The sequence below is a fragment of the Gopherus evgoodei genome, chromosome 9 (assembly GCF_007399415.2).
Source record: "Gopherus evgoodei ecotype Sinaloan lineage chromosome 9, rGopEvg1_v1.p, whole genome shotgun sequence".
Classification (NCBI taxonomy): domain Eukaryota; kingdom Metazoa; phylum Chordata; order Testudines; family Testudinidae; genus Gopherus; species Gopherus evgoodei.
In genome coordinates this window covers 59,855,342-59,882,922 of record NC_044330.1, presented here as the reverse complement: position 1 = coordinate 59,882,922, position 27,581 = coordinate 59,855,342, and the positions used below count along the sequence as shown (strand labels likewise).

At 45.6% G+C, this 27,581-nt stretch overlaps 1 protein-coding gene across 3 annotated transcripts; it reads right to left on the bottom strand.

The window, feature by feature from the left end:
- Positions 1-845: 845 nt before the first annotated feature.
- On the bottom strand, positions 846-27,087 carry FAAH2 (fatty acid amide hydrolase 2). Of its 3 annotated transcripts, XM_030575312.1 has the most exons (12): positions 26,842-26,925; positions 22,094-22,176; positions 20,928-20,958; positions 20,035-20,171; positions 19,084-19,293; positions 13,330-13,449; positions 12,306-12,441; positions 10,919-11,036; positions 7,852-7,971; positions 5,767-5,878; positions 4,190-4,384; positions 846-2,289 (listed from the first exon to the last, which is right to left on the bottom strand). In XM_030575312.1, the coding sequence occupies exons 2-12, from the start codon at positions 22,110-22,112 to the stop codon at positions 2,114-2,116; spliced, it is 1,374 nt and encodes a 457-aa protein (XP_030431172.1). In that variant the 5' UTR covers positions 22,113-22,176; positions 26,842-26,925; the 3' UTR covers positions 846-2,113. The 3 variants fall into 3 exon arrangements, with proteins under 3 accessions (XP_030431172.1, XP_030431170.1, XP_030431171.1); XM_030575310.1 differs by lacking the exon at positions 20,928-20,958 and having other exon boundaries at positions 26,842-27,087; XM_030575311.1 differs by lacking the exons at positions 20,928-20,958; positions 22,094-22,176; positions 26,842-26,925 and adding an exon at positions 20,843-20,923.
- Between the last annotated feature and the right edge of the window lie 494 nt (positions 27,088-27,581).

The window sequence follows — 27,581 nt, the reverse complement described above, 5'->3', positions numbered from 1 at the left end:
AGAAGCAAAGCAAAGCAGTGTGAGAAGGGCCAACCTAGGTGAATTGTTAGGGGGCACAGCAGTTCCAACGGCTCCCAGACTGCACCCTGTCACATCTACGTGTAGCTAAGGAATTGTGTATGACCAAAATTAGGGCATTGGGTTAAATAAAGAGTGAAGAGCACGTGCACAGAGTACATGATCTGCAACATTTAGCAATTTGGCCTCTCAAACAAATAGATTCTGCTGACTTGTGACTGAATATAAACATGGTAACCATCAAATACCAGAAGCAAGATTTTAAAATGTTCTGTTCAATAACAAGGGGAATAACTAAAGGAGATACTCATCAGGCAGTGCTGGCTGATTTTGGTTTGTTTTTTCACAACTTAGAAATATAACCAATTTTTTTTTCTACCACTGAAATGCAGCCACCTCTGGAGTGGTGGGTGATATACTCTACATACACCACAACAGAACAAGGGTTAGGAAGAGGACAAAGAAAATCATGGACTAAATTCACACACTAATGTGATTGTATATTCTGGAATTTGGATAAGCTAGCCCCCAACAGGAATGCGTGCACACCATGGGACCTTTTAACGACCACAATTGGAAACAGCTTCAATTGACATCTCACGTGAAATAAAGCGCACCACCACGATAATGGGACATGGTTCAGGGGAACAGTGCCCTCAGTTTTTCTTGGAGTCTCATATGCAGGAACATACTCAGCCCAAGCCAAGTCTCATATGCAGGAACATACTCAGCCCAAGTTGGTGGCATCCAGTGAAACCACAAAGCCTGGGACCATATGGTAACAATTGCAAGCTTTCAGCAATGAGGACACAGTTATGCCATGAACTGGAGGGATGCAATCTCTTTAATACCGGCTGAGTTATTTACATTTGATAAACATACACCATTGCTCAAAAGAAACAGCGGGTAGCTCACAGTGTTTGTGCATGCCCACTTGGGGGCCACATGGAATTAGGGCCCAGAGCCAAGGGAGGACAAAATTCTACACCTAGCAGTACCGTTTCTTTTCCCTCATCCCTTTCAGAAAAGTGTCTTAGGCAGCTTAACCACAATCTACTGTCCCAATGGAGTGGATGAGAAAGGAAGAGCTGGGGAAGCCATCTCATGACACTGGGAGAAATGTCTTCTCCCTCTTTCTGGTGCAATAACGATCCCAGCAGAGGAGGTCTCTCACAGCAAGAGTTCACTCTGAGCCCAAACAGTTTCAGCTCCATGGCTGTCAGTGTTCAGGTCAAAGACCAGTGCTTCCTTTGCCCTGAAAGAGCAGCTGTGCATGGAGGACAGGAGGTGGTGCTACCAGGCTGGGTACACTGCCTTTAGCGCTAAATGCTTTAAAGCAGAAAAACACCCCATGCAACCCTTTTCCCTTCTACAGGTAGTGGGGGAAATACAAAAACCTGTTCACTTCAACTCAGCTCAGCTGGGCTGCAGGTAGCCAGTGACTCTGTTGTGCATGGACAGTTAAGTTAGGCAGATGAGAAAGCAGAGCATCCCAGCTGCACAGCAAGCAAGTTTACACATTCATGGGAGTTTTGAACATTGCTCTCCAGTAGGCACCATGCTGGAAGATTATTCCCTAAATAACCCTTTAGTACCACGGGCCAGCTTGCCCCTTCTCCCTGTCACTTTCCTTTGTCTTTAAGAGGCGAACATAACGGAGAAGGAAAATAACTGAAAATAAAGAGTAGTGGTCTCACAATGGAAGCCCACCTAATCCGGGCACATGCTACCACCTTCCCCAGCAAGGGCATGAGCCTTCCATTCAGAATCCATGAGAACTCTGAGGTTCCTAAAGAAAGAAGCTGACTGGGGATACTTGCTCGCTCCTTCCCTTTCCCATCATCGTCTGCAGGAAGAGGAGGAAATTCCAGTTAAAAACATGAGCTTGAGCAGTAGTACTTGGCCACTGATTGGAGGAGAATGAGCACTTGGTCCTGGCCGAGCTAGCCTGCCCACGCTGCTTTAGAAAGGAAGTTAGGTTGTGTGGGAGGGAGTGTTACTGTTCTGATCCAAACAGGCACTGCTGCCAATTGCTAGCTTTTGGGGAAAAGATTGTCTCCATGTTCCTGCCATGAGGGGGTCCTAGGAATCACTGTTATGATTTTCCAGGGCAAACCCAGCCTCCAAAAGCCTTCTCCAGGTATCGAGCCATAGCCAGTGTCAGATGGTCATTGTGCGGGCCTGCTACCACCTGAATTCCCAAGGGAAGTCCCTCACTGCTCAAGCCCAATGGGCACTGGGTGACAGGCAAGCCCAGGACATTGAAAATAGCTGAAAGAAAGAGAAGGGCATATCAGAATAGACACAAAGTGCTCCATCCTTGGTCATGTGAGCAATCCATTCTCACCCAAGTTACTTGCTGTGGACTCTGGAGAGTCCACAGGGTAAGCAGTGAATTTGACCCAGTACAGACTGCAAGGACAGTTTGAAAATGTTTAAATCAAGACGGATGTTTTTCTAGATCTGATTCAGTTCAAATGGGAATTAATTTAGGGAAGTTCTCTGGCCTGTGTTATACAGGAGGTCAGACTAGATGATCACAATGGTCCCTTCTGGCCTTAGATTCTACAAATCTCCCAATTTTAATGATAAAACTGCATATTGGAGCCCCCAACTAGCAGCAGATCTCCAAGTGCCACTAGACCGTTTGTCTCACAAAGTCAAACTACTGCATCACATGAGATGACAACAGTCATGCAACATCACCATAGTGCATCAAAAGGTCATGACCTCGAGATGCCCTTTTTTCATGAGGATGTTCTATACCAGGGGTAGGCAACCTATGGCACGGGTGTCGAAGACAGCACATGAGCTGACAGCAAACTGCTCGGGTCCTGGCCACTGCTCTGGGGGCTCTGCATTTTAATTTAATTTTAAGTGAAGCTTCTTAAAGATTTTAAAAACCTTATTTACTTTACATACAACAATAGTTTAGTTATATATTATAGACTTATAGAAAGAGACCTTCTGAAAATGTTAAAATGTATGACTGGCACGCGAAACCTTAAATCACAGTGAATAAATGAAGACTCAGCACAGCACTTCTGAAAGGTTGACAACCCCAGTTCTATACAGTGTCAAGTTGTTCCAAAACCACACTGTATCACAGGGCAACACTGAGACAAAGGAACTCAAGACTTGAGAAAGCCATCTAAAGCATATCAATGGGACAAATCCTGCAAATCTCAGGATGGGTGGCAACCCTTGGATGTTCGCTAAAAAGGGGCATATGTAATACAGCTTTAACACCCATCCTGTAAAGAGGATGAAGGTGATCCATTAGGTTCCCTGACATGAGGGTTCCCATGCTACTGCAGTCACACTTTAGTCAAATGGCCATCACCAATAGGAGGCCCAGAAATGCCATATGGATTTAAAGTGTGGTTGTAGACACGGCCCATCACTTACAGGGTGGGGAGAAGCACCTGCCACAGGCTACGATTCCATTAGACAAGTAACTGCCCCAATTAAAATGTCCGGGCGGGGCGGGGGGGGTCATCCACGCTGCTCTCTCCACCCATGTGAACCTGGATATAGTGTTGTGTTCAGATAGCACTTATGTGGCTCCTATGACACAGAAGCAAGAACTCAAGAGTTCATCCCAAAGATAAGTCGGTTTTTGCTCCCACTCTTCTAAAGTTTTACTCTTCAATTAATGGGCAGGTGCAAGGGAAATGGCCCTGCAGGGTATCTGAACAAGTCTCTTGACGTGCAACCAGAAAAATCACATCTCAGAATGAGCTCTGCAGTAGCATCTACACTACTGTAGCCCCTAAAAGTTCTGAGCAGACCCTAAGCAGCATACAAAGGAATAAAACAAAAATAGGCCTGCTCCACAGAGCTCCCCATCTAGGATTATGGGCCAAGGGACCACCAACACAACCACTGCTTGGTACCAACTGCTTTGCGGCACAGGTGAGAGGAACAGTGCATCCCGGGTGAGAAAGCCCTCCAAGGTGAGATATCACATGGTTAAACTGCTCTCTCGAACCTGTGAATACATTTCCCTGATTTTTAAAAGGAAAGATTCTCATGAGACCCCCCCTCCCCAGCTTTTTTTGATATGCCCTCACTACTGGGAACAGGCCTTTTGAGATAGTGCAGTGCTACCCAATTACTTCTGGCACAGCTGAGATTGCAGCTTTTCTCCCACTACTCAAGGGCTGCTCACCTGTATACACAAAGTTGAAAGGCATCCCCAAGGGAAAGTAGTGCTTAGGTGCCACTATGGGGTGGGAAGGGTACAAAAGCATCCCATCAGTCCCCAGCAAGTTCATCATCTCAGTCCGCAGGTTGTGACCCATGCTCACCAGCTTGGCATTCCCACCAGGATTGAGTTTCATCAGCTTCTCTGTCAGTGCCAGGGCTATAAGGCAACAGCAAACACACATGCAGCATTACAGGGAGGCAAACAAGAGACAGTATATCACACAGTGTAGTCTCCTTTACAAAGCACCGTGGGCAAATATCCCCTTCTTAGCAAGACTAGACACGGGAGCATGGGAATTGCTCCAGGAGCAGGTGAGAGGAGACTGTCTCCCTCCTGGCTTGCATGCGGCTAGAACAGGTACTACCTGTACATGCAGGATGATCGAATGTGACATTCCTCTCCATATTCACCATAGAATCTAGGAAGATTATTATTAACTCTTTAATGTCTAAGAGCCACATTTGTTACATGTAATAGCAAAGAATTCAAGGTTGAAAGGGTTCAAACAGCTCTATGTGAGGCACCTGGAGAGTTTTTGTGTTTTAAAGAGACCCATTCTAAGTCTGAGTCAGAAAGAAAATACTCCTGTCTTATCACAGCATCATCAGGAGCATGTCATGCCCTGCCCATTGAGATGTGTTCCCAGAAGCATGGACTGACTCACATGAGAATCTAGAATAAACAGATCTTTTCATTCTATAATTTCTAGAAGGTTATTGGGTCTATTCTTCCCGTGCTTCTCACAAACTCTGCCAGTATGAGACCACACTCTACAATACACTGTCCAATGTTTTATCTGATACAGTTTTAAATGACTCAAGCAATGAGATTTCTGCCATTTCCCTTAGGAGATTATTCCATAGCCAGATAAACCTCATGACTTCAGCATTCAGAAGTTTTTTCTAATAGTCTACTTACATTCTCCTTTGCAAAGAATCACCCTAAATAATTCTTCATCCTTGGCTTTTTCATACTTCAAATATTTGCAAATGCTTACTGTATATTATTAGAAATAATTTGTACCTGCCTTGATCCCAGAGAAAATCCAATCCAAGACTGGAATGAAGAAGCAACATTCCAGTAAAAAACTCAATAGCCAGAAAAAAGAACTCCCACCCAACTCCGTACCACAGCTACCAATATTTTCTATTCAGTCATATGCCACAAACATACATATCCTCTACCTCCTCCAAGTGCTACATTACTTATGTCACTGTATACGCTATACTATTTATACAATCACTCATGCCCTGTTAAATGCAGCGATCTTTTGGGTGGAATGTGGCAACTGTGTATAACAGCATACCACTATTGTCTAGGATAGGTTATGAACGATACCTTTTCCAACTGGAAGAGCTGGGGAGGAATTTAAGGATGCAGAATGTATTTACCCAAACAATCACAATCATACAAAGAGAGCTTGTTTCATAGCTGCAGGCTGTAAATTAGGATTATAAACAACTGCAAATTCATTTTAACTTGGGTTTATTTATTTTTTTAAACGGAAAGCCACATTAAATGAGATGGCTTGACTTTACCAATGGCAGGGATGGTGTGCAAAGACATCCCCAGGAACCATTTCATCAGCTCCCACAGCGGCCAAACGGGCTTCCCATGATCTCCAAGCAGGTCTGTGAACAGCTGTGCTTCCTGCAATTAACAAACACATCACATCAATGCTGGCAGGGGGTTGTAGTTAATATGCAGTGAGTGGTGGGATAAGAGACAGCTCTGAACCCCTCATTACCAGCAGCATTATCAAAGTCACCAAATTATCTGCATTCTCTGTGGAGGGTGCAGGGTGGGGAGACCACATATTGCACCAGAAGTGACCAATCCCCATCTATAGCTGAACAGAAAAGTATTGTTAAATACAAGACTTACATGGGGTGTGGACAGGTTTCCCACATACTGCTAAACCAACTGACAGGACCCACTACATCCAGAAGAAAGGAGGAATTGAGGTGGTATATTTTCAGCTGGCAGGGAGATTTTGTATTGGTTGTGGGGAAATCCTCATCAGCAAGAAGAGTGCTCAACCACTGGCACTGTATACTTCTGATGGTGTACCCCAGATGATGCAATAAGGGGCAGAAGTAAATATTTTTTATGGATGTTCACCATTTTTACATGAAAGTTAGTGCTTTTCTCTCTGGATCTTGGGAAGAGGAAGATTGATTGAATGGGGACATGGCAGAGCTGCTTGGGATTGTGTCTTTCAGGGAGATGAGCCTTTTTGCTATTTGCATATGTAGTCCATTAAGTATGCTATGGGATTTTGACATGAAATACTGTTGTACAGTGCTTGGAGCCCAGGACAAACACTAAGAAGAGTCAGAAGTAATAAATAAAATGAGTGAGAGAGAAGATGGACACCAGCAATTTAAGCAAAACACAGAGCAGGTAGGTATTATAATACAAAAGCCGTATCACACAGACCTGCCAAAGAAAATTAACACTAACTTGCAGCACTGCTGACCACTATATGCTGGCTATTACATACATCATCCATAAATATATATGCATTAAGCACAAATAGCATTGAGAACAAATATCATAGCAGTTATATAACCTAACTTGGCTTATACCTATACTATAATCCTGTTCACTTATGGTAAGTATCCCATAACACCTGGCATTAACTGAAGTAAGCCTAGGCTTAAGTAGATAGGCAAGCTATCAGGACCAATGAGTATTTTACAACAGCAACTGGTAGAGTGTTATTCTCATGGACCAGTACTGGAATGTGCCAAAGGAAGAGGACAAGACATATGATTGTTCTACCCTGGTGCAAACCAAGAAGGAACCTTCACGGACCAGAACCTGGAATGCTGGTATCCAAAACAAAGATAATGAAAGGAACAGAACAAGTTAAGGAACTGCAACAAACGGATGGGTTGAATTTTAGTGACATGTAAATGAATACATAACTTGTAAAATCATCCTATAGATACTAACCAGCTGAAACACATAACTCTGGGAGCAGACTTCATGTGTAAGGTGACTGTAACAACGCTGCATAGATCTGCTTCTGGACACCAGTATCACATAGAACCTTTCTCCTGTACTGTATTATTATTGACTCATAGCAATAAACCTGACTGACACTGGTAGTGGTCTCGAGTGTATTTCATAACAAACCAAAAAGTGTTGTCAAGCAATTGACTATAGAATTTATAAACAGCATCTTTAGTTTCAGTCCTGCCTGTCCCCACTTCTCAGCAGTGTTAATGCACTTCAGTCATGACCTGCATCACCCTTCTGCTGCTGACAGCGAAAAGAGTGAAAAGAAAGCAAGGTAAGCTAGTTAGAAAACCATCTGCTTAGCTGCGTCTGTAAGGACTTGCACAGAAAAGGCCAAAGCAAGAATCCTAAAAGGCGTCCCTCACCTGCTAGATCAGTGGATTTACAGTCACCTCACAAATGGCTGACGCAAGAGGATAATGCTTAAAGTTACATGAAGATAGAGGTGGAAGTGGGGAGCGAGATAGTGGAAGAAGAGAAGACATGCCGCTGGGTCCAAAACCTATCAAGCATGTACACGTCCCCCTCTCTGTCTACTGACAAATAACAGATTCCTCTCTGCTCCATTATGCTTGTGTCCTGGTCAGAATCAGACGCACCTGCCCATCACTGTCACGGGAAGACATCATAGCAGACCAGATCTGGAAAGCATACTTCATCTTGTGGATTGTTACATACTGAACTTGGACCCCACACTGAGTCTCCAGGTGCTCCACCACCTTATGGAAATACAAGGGGAAGAGCGTATCCATCATGTTATGTGATATTTCACTACTCGCAGAAGCAATGAGAGATTGGTGGGCCTGGGTAAAGCTAAGTTAGCTAAGGCCAGTGGGCCAAACAGCCCACAGAGTTGTCACACAGGATGTGGAACCACTCCTATTTTTATTATTTTGCTGGGGTACTACAAGTCCAAAGCATGCAAGTCTCCATATTCAAGGCCAACAGGTAGAGTCAGCTCCATTTGATGAAGATCTGATGTTCCCTAGAAAATTCCCATTGCAACTGTCAATTAAAGTCAGGGTATCCCAAAACTAGCATCAAGGGGACCACAACAGAAAAGGACTTTTTTAATATAGCATCTTTCATCATCAGGTACAGTGGTAGAACACTCTACTGGGCAATGACTGTGAGGGCAAAAGGAGTAAGGCATTCTACACACAGCCGTGGCTCAAGACCCACCCTTGGATTTTATAAACATTACATTTTTATGACTAGTATTATGGCTCTTTCCCTTCTAAAAGATCCCAAAGGATCTTCATAATATAAAAAAGGAGACTTTTATGTAGGTAAAATATAATTATCCAAATTGGAATTTGGCAAGAACATTGCACAGCCTATTCTTGTGTAAAGAATTCATGGCTTACTCTGCATGAATGACTTGTCCAAAAAACTGGACATTAGAACTGTTAGATCTTTAAGATTCAACATAAACTGGTACTAGACATAAGTAAAAAGACCTCAGTTTAACATTTCATCTGAAGGACAGGACCTAAGCAGCAGCATCCTAACTCTGTGTGCTGCTGGCTCACCATTAGGTTAGATCCCATCTTTTAATGATGTATGCAATAAGTGACAAGTTTCCCGTATACAACTCTGATAATGCACTACAATCTCAATTTGTAGTATCCCCTGGCTATTTCAGTCCTGGTCTCCTCTGTGCAAAGACTGACAGTGATGTAAATTATTTGGTAGTTTTATAATTTAATTAACTCCTGGGTGAAATCTGTGCCAAAAAAATAAAAAACTCTGCACACAATATTTTAAAATTCTGCAAAATTCTGCATATTTTATTTGTCAAAATAACATAATATAATCATACTAGTATCAATTATTCTGGTAATTTATTTCAAAATATCTGTCAGCAAGTATGTCTGTAACAATACAGAACAAAAAAAAAAAAAAAAAGATTCCGGTCATTTTTTTGACAAATAAATTCCTTACTAGATATATTAATACAGAACTTCGAGTAATTCATTTAAATTACAATACAGAACTGTATTTCCTGCACCTGTCAGAAGCAGTGCAACGGCTTGGTCAGGGGTAACAGAGGAGCTGAGGGAGATGGAAAGAGCCTGGAGTAAACCTGGAGAGTTGCTGGGTGTGGTTGAGAGAAGTATGAAATGTTTTTGTTGTTGTTTTTTGGGGAGGGAGGGCAGGATTGTTAGGGAGTTGGGTAGCCTCCTCCATGCAGACCCTGGATGTTCCCAAGCCTCTCCCATTCCGTCAGACACATCTGCCCCTGTCCCCACACCCCTCATCCCGATGGGTCTCTGCAGTTCCCCACTCCCATTCAGCCCCTGCCTCAACACTGTCACCCCACTAGCTCCTGAGCCCATGCTCCAGTCTGTCCCCCACACTAACCATTCTGAACTCCAGTCTGTGACCCCCTCCCCAGCAGCCCCATGTGCCCCACTTTGTCCTAACAGGCCAGGTGCTGTGATGAACTTGTACTCCTGGAGGAATTTTGTGCCACTGCACGTGCACAGAATTTTTTTTCTTCACAGAAAGTGCTGTAGTTCCACCCTTTTCCCACCAGAGGCCACTGTGGCACCAGAACAGCCCACTGCATTCATACTGTTGGCTGTTCTGGTGCCACAGTGAGCTCTGGTGGGCAAAAGGCGGAACTGCAGCATTTCTGGGGCAGAACATTTTCTGCAGAAAAAAATAAAATTCTGCTGGACACACGAATTCTGCGCATGTGCAGGAATATATAATGTGAACACACTTCCACTAGAGATTAGATAGTCAACCAAACTCATTTGGTTTATGACTTGCATCATATCTAAAGTTGCTAGTTGGTCACGGAAGTCACAGATTCCATGACTTTCCAGGACCTCCGGGACTTCTGCAGTGGCTGGTGCAGCTGGCTCGGGGGCCCCCTGAGCAGCTTGGGCAGCCCCTGAACCAGCTGTACCAGCCACTGCTGGGGCAGTCTCGAGCCAGTGCGCCACTGCCCCCACAGCAGCAGCAGGAATTTGGGTGTGAGAGCTGGCTCAGGGCTAGGACAGCGAAGCGGGAGGGCTCTGAGCGACACTTACCTTGGGGGGCTCCCCGGAAGCAGCGACATGTCCCTCCCTGAGCTCCTAAGCTCCTGGCCAATGGGAGTGGTGGAGCAGGCGCTTGGGACAGAGGCAGCATGCAAACCTCCTTGACCGCACCTCCATCTAGGAGCCAAGGGACAAGTCACCGCTTCTGGGGAGGCGCACGGAGCCAGGTAGGGAGCCTGCCACCCCCAACCCCTCTCCCCCAGCACCAGTGGGGGTCCCGCGGTGCCCCCTCCCCCCCCCAAGCACCCACCGTACTCTCCGCCAAGAGGGCTCAAGATTTAGTCACGGGTAAAAGTCATGGACAGGTCACTAGCTGTGAATTTTTGTTTACCACACATGACCAATCCATGACTTTTACTAAAAATACCCATGACTAAAATGTAGCCTTAATCATAGCTAACTTCAGGCCTCCTGCCAACATGCTCTTGATTCAACTGATTAGCATCCCATTCAAAAGTACTAGCATATAAGGGCCATGATAAACAAGAGATGGAACAGACATAGGTAGAGCAGGTCATCTCTTATCCAACTGATTCTCTGAACCTCTCCCTCCAGGTTTGTCTACCATACGTCTCACCATGGTATCTGAATGCCTGAATAACCAAGTCCCTCTTACCTTTCTCTGGGCCTGAAGAATTTCCCTGTCCACAGGGGACACGAAAACTGAACCACCATCATGCTCCATGCAGTAGAATTTTACTTTCTCCAGCAACACTTTTTCATCCAGCTTTAGCCTGCAGTGGAAGGAACAATACCTGGGTCACAAGTCTCCATCTCCTGCTATTCCCTAGATTGAAACACTGCTCCCACACTTGCTAAAGTTCCCCGGGATGTTATACTATCTCTGTCATGTTAGAAAGGAGACAGTTGCTACTGACATACAAATACCTAGGTGTTGGCATTAAATACGTCTGACTGCTTGCCTCACTGTCACACACAATCACTGGGTCAGCAGTTTCTACATTTCTTTTAAGAAAATCTTGGCCTCTCAAGATGCCCCTGCACATTAGATTGCTCAGCCAATAGCAAACATCAGGAACAGCATTCAGTATGGGCATTGGAAAGCCAGTGCGGAGGTAGACACAAAGCTGAACACGGACATGTAAAGGACACACATGCAGCAATGAGCCAGTACAGGGGCAGAAACAGGGTAGAAGAACCTACAAGGTTCCCCCCTGTTCTCACCACTGGTGCCTCTGCAGAAATAACTGTGGTCCATTGGAAGTCTGTGCTTGTCTGCTGTCAGTCTTTCAGTCTTTTCTCTTCCATGCAGGATAGGGAGGCCTCAGGGAGCAAAAGCACAGGCCCCCAACTGGCTAGTGTCCTTCTGTCTGCTGGAATGAAAGGACTACACCTGAACATGCTGAGGTAAGAGCAGGGAGAGGGATCCAAGAGCAGCCAGTAAGGGTCATGGCGGCTGGAATGAGATGGATTCGCTGTAAGAATCTGGCCAGGAAGGAGGGAGAAGTAACCTATAAGATACTGTACAGTGACTCTGCATTTATTTTAAGCCATTTCCCATGTTCTGGGCCCTGTGCAGAGAGCTATTCAAGCAGTATATTTCACTCCCACCAAAACTCTGTAGCAGAGGACTCCCTGTGTGAAGCTTCAAATAGACAGAACGTATACCACTCACAAGGGGGAAGGATGACTGTCTGTGAGGAGTCAATGCCTACAGCACTGGCACACAGGAGATCCAATACAGAGACTAACCCAGGTGTCAGGTGCCAAGCTGGCACCGCTACTGAAGGAGCAACTCTGTCATGCAAGATGCTGCACGTGTGTGTCCCTGAGTTTTGCTAAAAGACTTAAAGATTTCTGCAACCTGAATTCTAAGACATCCCCTCTTGATAGACTAGTATACGGTCATCCACCAGTTTGGACCAGTTGCTTAACATATGGCACATTAAAGGAGTAATCAGAAATAATCAAATATATGCCTTACTGGCCAGAAAGTGGTTGAGATCAACTATGAGTTTCACAAAGTGATAAGAGCAACCTACTTTCGGACTCCAGGCCCAGCCATGACCCTCAACATGGGCTCCAGGTCCTCAGCATAGCGACACATGGGACCCGTACACAGGAACTCCGTCCGCACCCCCAGAGCATTGGGGAACTGACCATCATTGGGGACCACTCCTAGAAGCGCAGAGGCACATGAGTTAGCCATCCCATAGCAGAGTGCATACTTGCAAACACAACTTCAGCCAACGTGATTGTCACAGGAGAACTGCCCTTGGGATTCCTCCATGTGAGAGCACCATTCACATACTCATATAATTCACATGCCACTTGGGGGGAAAAGTGCACAGCTGAAACAGACCAGAGCAGCATGTCGCTTTGCTGCTTACAGTCCATCCACACTAGGTCACCCTGCCACTAAGTTACTTGACAGAACCTCATGGTAATGAGAGGCTCACAGAATAATGAGAGGCTGTAGCTACAAGAACACCCAGCCATTTTGTTGCTGAGTCAGAAACACTGACCCTGTCAATGTCCTACTGCAAGGATTTGGTATCTAGTGTGTCAGGTCTGATGTCACCACACTTTCCCTGAGTTTGACTCATAAGAACGGACACACTGGGTCAGACCAATGGTCCATCTAGCCCAGTGTCCTGTCTTCCTACAGTGGCCAATGCTAGATACGTCAGAGGGAATGACCAGAACAGGGCAATCATTGAGTGACCCATCCTGTTGGCCAGTCTCAGCTTCCAGTTCCTAAAATATAGGAGACAGGGTCAGCTTCTCTAACTTCTCAGGCCAAATTCAACTCTGGTGTAACTCTACTAGCTTCCAGGCACTTAACAATGGAGAGGAATTTGACTTCCAGCATCCAACAATAAGCTATTACTGAAAATCCTCTCTCAAAAAAAAAGATATACATATGTCACAGGAGGGCACACAGAACACCTCCCCCCACACCCACACTGATACCTGTGGTTACCCTGCCAGTGGGAAAACATCCAGGGTTATTTCTGATGGGGGCGGGGGAGAAGATGCAAATTCTCAGTCCTGGACACTCGGTACCTGTGGTGGGTTTATGTCCAAAGACTCCATTGAAAAAAGCAGGCATCCGAATGCTGCCGCCGATATCTGAGCCCACCCCAATTACGGAGCAGGCAGCTCCCAGGACACAGCCCTCACCACCTGCATGACAACAAAAAACAGAGAGTTATCACTTCTCCCTATGCCCACTGCGTAATGCTGCCTTCATGCTCACCGCTGTGGCAGCCAGCTAGCCGGTGGCAGAACAAAGGAGCTCTGCTTGCTCTCCATGGAGAAAGTCACAGAATTTAAGGCCACAGGGGACCATCAGATCTGGTCTCCTGCTTATCACAGGCTAACTTTCACCCAGAAACCTCCATGCTGAGCCCTATTACTTTTCCTATTTCAGTCCTCAGGAGACTAAACTGTTGGTGCCACAGGCAGAGACCAGGAGAGACCAAGGTGACACCAGTGCCCAAGGCCCATGTGAGGGCAGGGAATTGATTAAGTGAGATACTCTCAGATGAGCCTAACAAGTGATCTACACCTCATGCTGCAGCAGCAGGAGAAACCTCCCATGGTCCCTGCCAATCTGACCTGGGGGGAAAATTCTCCATGACCCCAAATCTGCTAATCAGTATGACCCTGAGCATGTAGGCAAGACACTCCAACCAGGCATATAAAAAAGCTGATTTTCTAAACTTCAGGGCACTGACCCACTGGCATGGCAGCAACAAGCTGGTACAGAGATAGAAGCAATGTAAGAGAACCTGCAAGATTCACTCATTCTCTCTCTCACACACGCACACCTCCATTTCATCCCCTGGTGCCTCTGCAAAAATAACTGGTCAGTTGAAAGTCTGTGCTTGTCTGCTGTCAGACTTTCAGCCTCTTCTCCTCCACGAAGGAGAGAGAGTCTACTCAGTCCAGGTGGTCCATTTCCACCTAGGAAGAATCTCTGTTGCTTCAGAAGAAGGCAAAAGAAACCCCAAACAAAACCAGAATGCACCAATTGTGCATTGGGGGAAAAAGACCTTCCTGAACCCTGCAGGCAACTGGCTGAAGCCCTGAAGCTTGAGACTGGATTATAGTTATTTAAATGCAGAACTGCGAGTGTTACGAGTATGCTGAGGGCAATGCAGGCAATCCTGTTCTCCCCAGGGTCCAGGAAGAAGGGAATTAACATGGAGACCCAGATTACCAAGCCAGAAGGGACCACAACTGTCCACCACAAATCCCATGAACCTAGCTGCAGAATATCTCCCAGCAGCTGAATTAAAACATATCTTTTAGAAAGACAGCTAATGTTATTTTAAAGACTCTAAGCAATGAAGAGTTCACCACTCCCACCAGTCAGCTGTTCCAGCCACCCTCACTGCCATAGGAAATTGCATCCTATTTCAAGATTGAATTTGTCTAACTTCATCTTCCAGATGCTGGGTCTTGTTATGCCTTTGTCAGCACGGTTGAAAAGCCCCCCCATTTTCAGACCTCTTTTCCATGTGTAAGTACCTATACACAGTGACCAAGCCACCCCACTCACTAAGTTGTCTTCGAGAAACAGAATAGACTGAGCTTCTTAAGCCTCATATTATAAGGTTTGTTTTCCAGCCTCTGGATCCCTTTTGTGCTCTCCTTTGAACTCTCTTCAGTATTTCCACAGCCTTCTTGCAGTGAGGATCCTAGAACACAGTCCTATTCTATTCTAGCAGCAGTCTTAGCAATGCTGCATACAGAAGCAAGATTTTCACTTTTACTTGATGTTTGCCTTTTTATACATTCCTGGATCACATCGGTCCTTTCTGCTCAGCACTGCACTGTGAGCTCATGTAGAGGTGATTATCTACAATGATCCCTCAGTCATTCTGAGTCACTGCTTCCAAGACAGCCTCCCATCCTGTAGGTTTAACTTGCATTCTTGGAAGCCAGATGTATTATGGTGCATGTGGCTGTTTTGCATCCCCATCTTCTCCCATAAGTCAGCCACATGGATGCATTCATCCTTGGCTCCTCCACTCTGACAAGCCTTACACAGGATTTTTCTGCCCCAGCCCCACCTCCAAAAGAACCCTGAAGACAAGGATTTCTGGGGTTATAGTTACCATTGTTTACATATATTACAGCAGGGCGTACTTGCCCCAACCAAGGACAGGCTCTATTATGCTAGGCGCTGTACATACACAGAGTAAGAGAGACTGCTTCTGCTCATAACAGTTTCTCCTTTTCTCTTCCACTCAGTGACGTTCTCTTCACTCTTTCCTGATGTCTCCTTCCTGCCAGCCAGCAATCTCCCATCTTTCATTTTAATTCACTGCACTCAAAACCAGACACTAGCTGATCCTGGCTTCATGCCCTAAGCTGTTGAAGGCTAGAAGTTCTTTCTGCTGAGGCAGCATGTTCTGCCCCCAGAGACATGAGGAGTTCCCCGGAAAGCCATTGTGTCACTCAACAGCAACCCCTCAGGTCAGTTCTGAATGGCACTCCTATTATACAGTCTTGTCTATACCTGCTCAGCCAGAAGGAGGAGGACTCGAGTGTGGGCCAGAGGAGTGAAAGATAATAAGGTGATCTCTTGGGATTCTGCTAGAACCACTCTGGCAGTGATAACCAACCATCCACACGGGGAGCAATCGTGCACACAGATAGAACAGGAGCCTCCAGCTACACATGCACGAGGGGACCAGTGGGAGAAGAGCAGCTTCTTGCCCATGTGTTTTGCCCAATTTGTGTAAACATGTCAGAACTACTCATTGATGCCAGCATGAAGCTACTCCAGCAAGGAAGCCCTGAAGTGATGCCAGATGGGAAGTAGAGGAGATATCCGTCACTGTTCAGTGCAACTGCATCTCCCCTCAGTCATGCAGAAAGCCTGAGAGTGCATGTCCTTCAGCTCCCTGTTTCTTTACATACCCTTAATTTGAGGTGAAACCTCAGCACAAGTCATGTCCCCTTTCTTCTGAACTCCCTGAAACCTTCTCCTATACACTGCAGGGGTCAACTCAAACCTTTGCAACAAAGCTTGCTTACAACTATCATAATCTTTATAATCCTTCCTTCTCACAAGGGTAAAAGTGTCCAAGGCCTTTGTCCCAGATAGCAAAAGAGTCAGGCACCATGTCCACCTTCCCTACCTTATTCAATTCACACCCCTTTTCAAAAGGATGTAGTATCCACGTGATCACACTCCCTATGTCGAGCAAGTAATTTGGAAATTACACCACCCCTGGGGACAGGCTACACCTACTTGGTTATGGTTCTGCTGACGCAGTTTCTCCAACTCAGTCTGATATTGGTGCTCCTTGTTCTCTTCTCTCACCTCATACTGACGCTGCTTCTCCCTCTTTTCTCTTTCATACTGATGCTGCTGCTCTCAGTCTGCAAGCTGCTGGTTTCCTGACACACTTGATCCCTCTCTAGCTGGAGCTTGCCTAGCTCCAGATGTTGGGCTGTCCACCATTCCTATTGCAGTGGTGTTCTTGATCTGGACAGAACACAGTTGTGTATCTGTCAGTTTCATCCCTGCTTCTCTTCAGGGTGTTGCCTCTAAGACTCTCCCCATCTGCTAGGCTGTCTGCCAGCAGGCTCGAGGTTCTCTTCAAACCTGGCATTGTTTCTTGACTGGTCATTAGAATAAAGCAAATCAACTCATTATGAGTTTGTTCCATCTTCAAGCTGATCTCCCTTTCTCTGCATAGCTCAATCAGCCCATTTGTCTGCAGCTGTTGACAATCCATTTTCCCATTTCTCTTTTCACTAGTCCTTTTCCCAAAAAGACTTTTTTCCCCTTTGTGCTTTTTCTTCTATAGAACTTGCTTTTACTGCACGTATGCAAGTCACACTATTATAGTTTCCATCACTGCTACCATAGATGTCACAGGTCATGGCAACTGCCCCTGTATTTCCCTTCTGGGGTCCACCGAGGGCATCCACTATCAAGCTTCCAGCGCCCTTCCAGCTCCTCTCTTCAGCAGAGAGATACCGCACTGGGGCATCCCGGGTGAACAGTTCCCTTCACTGTGTATTTCCCAGCACAGACAGTCAACCTAAAAAGACCTGCTTGCTTTCTCTTCAGAGACTGATAACCGAGGGACTATTACAGATATAAGTTACGACATAGCACTTCCAATGCAAATCTATTTTATTCTTAAGGCAAAAAGCATTAGAATCAACAAAAGAACCTTCATGCCCCCTAATAAGCTTATCAGTGATCACCCCACCCTCGGGGTTTCTTTGTGGTTACAAGTTCACCAGAGCTTCAGCACAGAACAAGCACACAGTCTTACGAGGCCTCAAAGAACCAAGTCTTTCCGATCCTCCCTTAAGGATCCTGGCCATTTGCTGGATCAGGCAAAAGGTCCTGAGTCACTTAAAAATCAGGCTTTTATCCAGAAGTCTTTTCTTTGTCTGTTCATAACTGGAGAATCCAGTTTGAACCACTATACAGTGAGTCTTCAGACTTACGACACAATTTGTTTCTCAGAATTGCATTGTAAGTCAAAATGTCGTAAGCCGAAACTGCTTTTCCCATAGGAATCAATAGTATAAAGGGGGATTGGTTTCTGAACCAAGGCTTGATATACTATTTTCACCACAATAACCCAGATTTTTATACTAAATAAATTATAGATGACTAATGTAGCAATATCAGTGTTTGGTACCCACCATTCACATAAATGTATAAAATCACATATGCTTTAATTTTCCAGAACGTTTTGAAAGGCTCTTGGCTGGGGGCTTCTCTGAAGTTTGGGCTGCAGGTTTCTCTGGAGTCTTCTCTGGAATCTTAAAGAAAGCATCTAAGGTTTAGAAAGATGTTCCCCTCTTCTCCTTGTAAATTTCTCTGTAGCAGCTGTACATGTTGGATATGCCCCTATTCACAGACGCACTGCGTTCAATGATGGGAGACCGGCTGGGAAGCCAGCCGGGGAGGTAGGCAGCAAGGCAGGCAGCTGCTCAGAATGCCGGCAACATACTATGCAGAACTGGGGCTGCTTTTTACAGAGTTGCTTGTAAATAACTTTGTGGTTGTGTTAAAATGAATGGAGCTGGAAGGGGTCCCTTGCAGTCGCTTGTCTGATTGACTTCCACGGCCAGAGTAGCTTGTTGCCAAGTAGCCTTGATGCTTGTCTTTGATTGGCTCCTGGCCCCAGGCTCAGCCAATCAGAAAGTTTGAACAGTGACATCATGATTGGCTGAGGCTCAGCATGTGATGTATGCTGTCCTCCCTGCCAGCTTTCATCATAAGGGCAAAACGAGTGTCATAGGCTTTCATCATAAGGGTGAAACAGGTAGTCAATTGAAAAGCGTCATAAGTGGCGTCCAACATAAGTCAGGCATCGTAAATCTGGGAACTCCCTGTATGCATTTCTCTCCCGGGGGGGCTGGGGTGTTCTTCAAGGGGTAATGCCAGAGTAAGTTCATTAGCATACCCCCGTCCTACTAGAGAAGGTACATACAATGCCACACCATCACATACATGTTTGCATTTTTAATACAATACACTCAAAAGGTATTAATCCTAATTCAATATGGTTTAACTTAATTCAATACATTTATCTTAATTCCATGATGTTTGTTCGCGATATTACAGAATATCATCAGTCTGTCACAATGCCCAATAGCCAAAATGTTCACCTTTGAATTCCCATCATATCAGCTTGCCCACCTGCTATATGACAGCTATGTTTGTGGCTAGCCAGTTAAACATCTGCAGAGCTTTTAAAGTGCAAAGTGATCAACGAGAGGAATCTGGCAAACTCATCTGTGCACTGTAGTATTGGCTTCCTGGCTCCTCACCTGAACTGCCACCCACGATCCTTTGCAGGTCATATGGGTTGTTCGTTCTGCCGTAGACTTTGTTGCTAGACTCATACCACATGCACAGCTCACTGCAATTGGTCACACCCAGTGGAATTGCACCAGCTTGCTTTAACCGTGACACCACCAGAGCGTCTGACGTGGAGATCAAATTGCGACGGCTAACCAGGCCAGAGGTGTTGGGCATCCCTATGGTGACAAGATAAAAACCAGATATAGTGGGTCAGAGATGCAATAACAATCCCCTTGAGATTACAAGCTATGCCAGTGTGAGTGTTCCAGGAGGTGGTCCAGGGAAGCTCATGCTAGGAGGGAGAAAGCAAAAATTTAGGGAGCAGTGAAGCATCCTGTGACACCTTATAGACTAACAGACGTATTGGAGCATGAGCTTTCATGGGTGAATACCCACTTCATCGGACGCACCCACGAAAGCTCACGCTCCAATACGTCTGTTAGTCTATAAGGTGCCACAGGACTCTTTGCTGCTTTTACAGATCCAGACTAACACGGCTACCCCTCTGATATTTACGGAGCAGTGGCTGAACGTCAATGGGCCAGTTAACATTCCCACACAGTGGGTCTAATACAGTGCCATGCAAAGGGGAGAGGAAAGAGACTGATGGGTAGGAGCTGTTTGCAGTGTTGCTGTAGCCATGTGGGTCTCAGGATATCAGAGAGACAAGGTGGATGAGTTAATATCTCTTATTGGACCAACTTCGGTATAAGCTCAAACACAACAAAAGTGGGTCTAACAAGAGATATTACCTCTCCCACCATGTCTCTCTCAAGAGGCAGTTGGATTCAGTTTAGCAGGCTCCACCACTTTGGCCTCCATGCCAAAGCCACGACCCTCATGAGAAAGGAGCAAACTGACAACAGGCTGCAGAGTAAATCCAAACAGCGCCCGGTAAAGGCTGTGTGTAAACGCACCATGCAGCGCGAAGGCCTCCTTGACGGTGAAAGGAACCCCCAGGAAGGGAAATTTTTCCTGCAGAGAATCTTCATCTCCATGACCTTCCGACAGCAGTTTGTCAACATGGTGGGCCTCCTGAAGAGCTGCATCGAACCTGAGGGGAATGGTTGGCAAGGAGAGGGAAGGGAGAGAAAACTGGTCAGTCTCTGACTGGACTCAGATGAACCCCCAGTTCATCTCTAACCAAATCCCAATCAACATCTGAGTGGGCTGATCAGCCCTTTAGATGGGGGTGGACAAAGAAAGAGAAGGACTTGGTGAAAAATAAGTAGGTTAATGTGTTAAAAGCAGATAGGTTGTAAAGGAAACAATATGAAGCAACCCATTACTCATTTCCCTACCCCCATCACTATCCCTTCACCATGGTGAGCCCTTCTCTGGCCAGCTCCTGAACAAGGGAGGGGGTGGGGAGTGAAGACAGAGGACCAGGAATCAGGAAATCTGGGCTCCATTCCCAGCTCTGCCACACACTCACTGCGTGAGCTTGGCTGAGTCCCTATTCTGTAAGACAGGGGATTTGGGGCAGTAAGTTTATTAATATTCATATAATGCCTTGCAATTATCAAAAGAAAAGAGGTATATGAAGTACAAGGCAGATTGCCCACCTTATTTCAATACTTTTACAGTTATAGATCAGGCTACTCCCACACAATGAATGACAAACACACACCAGAAATTGGTAACCTAACCAGTTCTACTTTTTTTCAGAAAATAATTGAACACTGTATATATCCTATCTATGCAACATCTTTAGGGTAGACAGACCTGCAGTTAAATGCATTCACCACTAGGTGTGATTGGTCGCCAAATATCATAACATCCATTCATCAATAGCTAGATATGGACTAACCCAAATTTCTGTGTTTCTTCTGCAAGTGAGTCTGAAAAAGAGATGAAGGAACTAGTCTCAACAAAGTAAGAACCAACTTGAACAAAGACTCAAACCCTGAAATGAATCAGCTGCCTCTGTTTCCTAAACCACTTGGAAGCAGCAGAATACCCGAGAGAGATACCATGCTCATTGCATTTCCAGCCTCACTGGAATTAGAAAGTACAGTATTCTCATCTGGAAGCTTGTGTTTGCAGGACTTCTGTGACTCAAGTGACATGGAAAAGTTCTGTCCATCTACACTGTAAGTAATTATTCAATTAGAATAGAGAATTAAGATAATTTACTTACACACATCACATTTTAAAATAATTAGACTGATTTAAAACTATCCTGGATTCTGCCTGTGAAAGGCAAGAAAAAAAAAATCATTCATTTTTTAGCCTCTTCCTTGTTGCAAAGGAGTACAGAGAAGGTAAAAAGAAATGGAGCAAATATAAATAGCAGCAGGAGGCTCAGTGAATTCGGGCTGGTATAAAAAGGTATAAGGTTGATAGCCCTGAATCCTCTGTTTATCCATGGAAACAGTAAGAACATGCTGTGAATGTTAATTGTTTAAACAGTTCTTACTGTGTTTTATGAACAGAATGGCCTCTGTCCTGTATTCCACTTGTATAACAGTTCTGACCTGGAGAATGATCACCGATAGTTACATATTACTGGAATATGTATGATCCATTAAGGGCACAGTCACTTGGTCAAGTTTAATTACTTGCTAGGTGTATATTGCTCATAGTTACAGAAAATGTCAGCAAAGAAAGTATGTACTATGAGCAAGAAGAACTGAGCTCCTCCACCTATCACAACCTCCGCAGGAGTCAGTGACAATTAATTTCACCTAAACTATGGGTTAATCTTGCAATTCTAACAGATGGTTGAGGCATTCAGCGCTAATTCATTGCATAAGTCATGTCTGGTTGACAAATCAATCGGTTCTAACGTACCCCCCCCCTGCAAGCATGACATGGGGGGGGAATGATCACATATGTGGGTGGGGTGATCACATTTTGAAAGGTGGAGAACCTCACATGGAGGCTGGTTATCTTGCCCTGTTGCCAATCATGGCTTGTAACAGCTGCTAAACTGGACTATAGAAAAGTCCATTTCCTACCTTTCCCCTGGCTCACCTGGACTTGACAACTGCATTGACAAGCGGGTTTATCTCCTCGATCCTCTTGATATAAGCCTGAACAACATCAGTGCATTTCACCTGCAAAAGACAACAAAAACAGATACTAACTAGGACCAGGTGGCTGGACAGAGGGTGAGAGGGAGGCTGCTGGTCACCAGGATGTTCGGGCAATTAGAGATTTGAGAAAAAGAAATGAGGGAACTAAATTACTGCTCTCCTGGGACTGCCTTTCAGCTCCCCTGAGCCCCTATATCAGTTCACTGGGTGGCGGTCACTTACCTCCTTGACCGCTTCACTTCCCCCAAAACACCCATACATCCCAGTAGCCGTTTCCCTGGAATTCCCATTCAAATTAAAGGAAAGTCAGGATCTCTCCATTGCAAATTCTACATAGGAATCAGCTAGCCATTATAGAAATGCAGCCACCATGGCCCCTCAATACAGATCACTTAGCAACCCTACACCACAGATCAGAGTAAGAAGCATATCCAGCTTAAAATGGCATGGGGAAATCGGTGGGATGCAGTGACAAGAGCTGGAATTTAGCCAAGACACTGAGGTTTACACTCAGTCTGGCCAAAAGTGCCACAGAATCTTTCATAAAAACTACTTACCCAGTATGTTTCCACAGCACACTTCCCACACCTTCGCCCAAAGGCTCCCTAAGCATATTACAGATTGCATATAGACAGATCACTTGACCGCCATGCAAATTCAACCATCTCTGGGGAGAATGTGATAGCCATACTGCACCAGCCGCATTTGCAAAACAGTTTAGGAAAAGAAATGGAAAACACCTTCACTTAATGACAGCCACAGTTCACAGACTCAGTTTGACATTTCATCTGACTGACAGCACATCCAGTAGTACAGCACCTCTAATGTTGTTTAAGGAAGATGTTGTCTTCAATACTGAATAAGGGGGAGAATGCCCCCTACTGATTCACCATTACCAAAAATACATTGCTTTGCATTATTAAGGGTTACTCAGTTAAAATTTAAAGAGGCCCTGACCAGAGATTTATCTGATACTAGAGGAGAGCAGGCAACTTGATTTTATCCTACCAAATAAGACTACTCTATAGTTTGGCAACTCTTTTTCATATGTGATTATGCATTCATGTTTTCCTACATGGTATAAAAGTTTTGGTACAAGGAGGATTATGACCTATGATGATTTTGTAGGAAGAAAAATGAAGCAATGACATTTTTTAAATATATGGAACATTATTCCCTATAAGTGTTGTTGACTTAAATTTCCAATTATGCAATTACAGTATTTAGCTTGTAGGCTTTTTATGGCAAGAATCTGTCTTTTCAATTGTCTGTGAAGTGTCATGCTCACCTATGGCAATGGAGAAGTAAAACTATATAGCACTATAAATGTATAGAGAATATACATTCCATTGGATATTAGTTAAGATACACACAAACAATTAAATGGGCTCCCTGCTCCAAAGACTTTTCACTTTAAAGGCAAAAAGGTGCAGTACAGATAATAGACAAGGAGTGACAAGTCACTTCCATGCCTAAATAAAATCTATAATGTACCAATGTTGGTATAGAAAGGTAATCATATTTTACTTCAGCACTGGCTCATTTCAGTATAAGCAAGTAATCTTAATCCCTGCACAAGCAGGTCATTAGGTACTTCAGGATGATAGGCATAAATGTAGTATTTAAATCTAAATGTACTGTGACTTTACAATACACCTACTATCTCCTTAAGCAATCACGTAATATTGTTATAAATATCTACCCGAGTATTTCTCATCATAAACCTGAATGACTGCTTCACAAAGTACATGTAGAAATAAATAGGACTAGTTACACAGGAAACCAATTAGCTAGCTGCTCTGCTCTCTCACAAAACACACATACAACTTAAATCTTTTTATGAAAAGACTGGAGTTTGCTGTGTTCCAAGGAATTTAGATTCTCCAGAAGAATACTAGCACCATAGAATAGGCCTTCTGACCTCTGCGCAGGCTCTGGACTTCCACTTTCAAAAGGACAGACGCAACTATGCTCATGATCAACTACACAATTTTTTACTAATGGGAACAGGACAGTTTTGTTCTTCATCAGATATTTCACAACATGCTGCTAGATCTCTAACTGCACCTACTGCTATAGGGATCCTAGTGCGTGAAAGAGACGCAGCACAGATTGTATTCATGACTGGAAATCAGGATTTTCAATTTCTAATCCTAGCTCTGCAGAACGGGACAAGTCACTTAGTCTGTCCATATCTCAGTTTCCCCAAATGAAAAACATTTACTCACCTACCCTGCAGGAGTGTTGGCATAATTAATGTTTCAGCTGTGCTTTGAAAGACTAGTGTTATACAGCTGCTTTTGGTAAATGTTATATTATTACTGGCAGGTCTGTACCTTGGGAGATTATAGCTATATTGCAGGAACACAGCAATGGATCAGCCAGTGTATGCACAAGATTCAGTTTGCTAGCTAAACCCCTGTCTAAGATTGCATGACTGTTTACCTAACACAAGTTGAAAACACATGCATCCAATGCTTAATCTGTGTCAGTGCTGAGCCCCAGCACCTCCAGGCTTGACAGTTCATAGCCCCAGCACCTCTGGGTTTGCCACATCAGTTATAAAATTTAAAAAACTGTTTGATATTAAAAATTAAAAAACTGCTGATATAAGAGGAAAGCACTTCTTTCATTACAAATTAAGCACTGCATGCATCACTATTCATCTTAGGGTAGTGGAAAAATATCTCCCTTCTGAAACAATATACTGATCATCCACCTTAGTATAAAGTGCGAAAACCTTCATCTCACCCACAGCCTAGTGAATGACATCAGAAATGTAAAATCTCAGAACTGTGTACAGACAACTTTTCACGTTAGGAAGATGCAGACATTCGTTACACACCATCGGTTACCGACATGGGGTTTGTCATGCATTAATAAGGCATCCAGTGCTCAGTGTCACAACCTTCCTAGAGGATTGAGAAACAGGACACTGATCATAAAAATTAGGAGAGATGATTAGGGCTGTTTTCACACCAGACTGGGGCCCATGGCAACTTTAATACAAAGGTGTGGCCTACACCAACTTCCAGAAAACAATGCTGAATAAAGATTAATCTTGATTCAAGCAGAAGTCATATTAATATAGATTAATACCCATTAATTGCAATATAGATATTCCCATTGCCTCACTGGGTAATTGCGATGTAGACAAACACCAGCAGCTATCCTGTGTCAGCTGATTCAGGCTTGCAGAGGTAGGGTTGCAGGGCTATAAGACGGCAATATAGACATCAGGGCCGACACATGAGCCCGAGCTCCGGGATCCCATAAAATGGGTGGTCTCAGAGCTCAGGCTCCAGTCCGAGCGTAGGCAGAATCTTTACTAAGTGCTACAGCTACCCTGCTGCAGGGCCGTTAGTGTAGACCAGTGTTTTTCAACATAGGGTCCTCAGACTATGTCTAAGGGGTTTTGAAAAGGTGACTATGAAAATAAAGCTTCAAATCCCAGAAAAGGCATTCTGTATCTGAATACCCTGACCTACAGCAGTGTTGTCATTACTGTAGAAGTTTTCAGTCTAAGATTTCTATGGTAGCGATCCGCAGACCACAGGTTGAATTTCCAAAGGGGTCAATACCTCTGTTCAAAAATTTTTAGGGGTCCACAAATCAAAAAGAGGTTGAAAACCACTGGTGTAAACAAGCCCCAGGATCAACTTAGAATAATATGTGCCAGAAGCTGCAGTCTCTGGATGTTGCACTGTTCATTAGGGCGAACCTGTCACTTCTGCATTGTATGTTGACAAATTCCCCCATCAAGGCATGCCTCCATTGAGAATTATATGACAGGTACTTCCTCTATGTAGAATTCCCAAAAGTCCACCATGTTTCAGAACTGCTCGTATTTCAAGGATTATTCTGCCCAAGTCGGACTATGTAGTGTCCTAACCAGGAGAAAGTGATGGCTTGTTTTGCCAAGGCCAATCAGCTCATTACTAGAGAAAAGGAGAGGTCTAGCTGGGAGTTTATGGATTCATATGTTCCACATGATCAGCTCTCCAGACATCCCCTCCTCCCACATAGTACTGAGTCAACAGACTCTGATCATGTCAGCCAGGTATCTCTCTCCCCAGCAGATGCTCAGGATGATCTATCAGACAAGAGGAAGAAGAGAGAACTAGTCCTTTCCCATAGAAGAGTGCAGCTGGATGGCTCCTGGCCAAGGCAGCGTGATCTGGGACCTGGCGCCCCTTTTGTCTGTATTCTCTCCTGGTGCTGAGAGAAGCCCAGCAAAGGGATGAAATGGGGCTGCCCACACCCTGCACACATATACCCCATCCCACAGCACACACCTGGCACTGGTACCCCATCCCACAGCACACACCTGGCACTGGGACTCCCACCTGCTACCCACAAAGTGCAGCATCAGGCATACAGAGGGTGCCCCCACCCCCCAAGCAGGCACGATTCCAAGCTACAGAGAGGCTCTCCCCCACCTCAGCGCGGCAGGAGAGTGCAGCGCGTGTATGTAGCGGCCCCCCACACACACACACACCCAGGGGGGCAAGAGAGGGCGGGGAGCTCAGCGGGTCCCCTCTACCCCGGGAGTGCCAGAGCGCACAGCGGCCACTTCACTGCGACGCACGGGGAGGAAAGCTAGGCCGGGAATCCAGGAGTCCTGCCCTAAGGGCGCCCCTCCGGGAGGCAAACTACAAATCCCAGCAGCCCCCGCCCCGCTCTCACCTGCTGGCGGCGGATGCGCCGAGCCAGCTGCCTCGCCGACAACAGCAGCAGCGGCTGGCTCGGCGGTGGCACGCAGCGCGCGGGGGGCGCCCCAGCCGGCTGGGGCAGCGCGGGCGGCCGGGGGGCGAGCGCGGCGGAGGCGCGCGCCACCAGACTCAGCAGCACGAGGAAGGCGCGCGACAGGAGCCGCAGCAGCAGCACAAGGCAGCGCTCCGCGCGTGACAGCGCCATAGCTAGGCAGGGGGGGACCCACAGTGCAGCGCGCGGAGCCGCCGCCTCCACAGTTATTAGGCTCCCTCCCCAGCCCGCAGCGGGCGAGGGAGCCGGGAGTGGCACCGCCCCGCGGGGCGGGGCAATAGGAAGCACGGCCCCCTAGGGAGGGGCGAGTTCTGGGGCTCTGCGGTCACAGTGGAGGGGGGAGGGGTTGTGTCAGAGGCTTGTCGAGAGGGGCATCCCCAACCCTGGGCAGCACCCACCGACTGTCCCGTGGCCAATGACACCTCCCCTTCTTCCCTCCCCCCGCAGCCAGGGACAGTGCTGCCAGGGCAACCCCCCCCACACACACACAGACAGCACTGCTGTGGCACCCCCCCCCACACACCCCCAACCAGGTGTGGAACTGCTGGAGTCACTGCCCCCCTCCACCCATATGTAAAAATTCTGTCCTAGGCCTCAAGCCATGCTAGTAACACGAGAGACAGTATTGCCCATGCTCATACTACAGTGAGGAATGCATTATA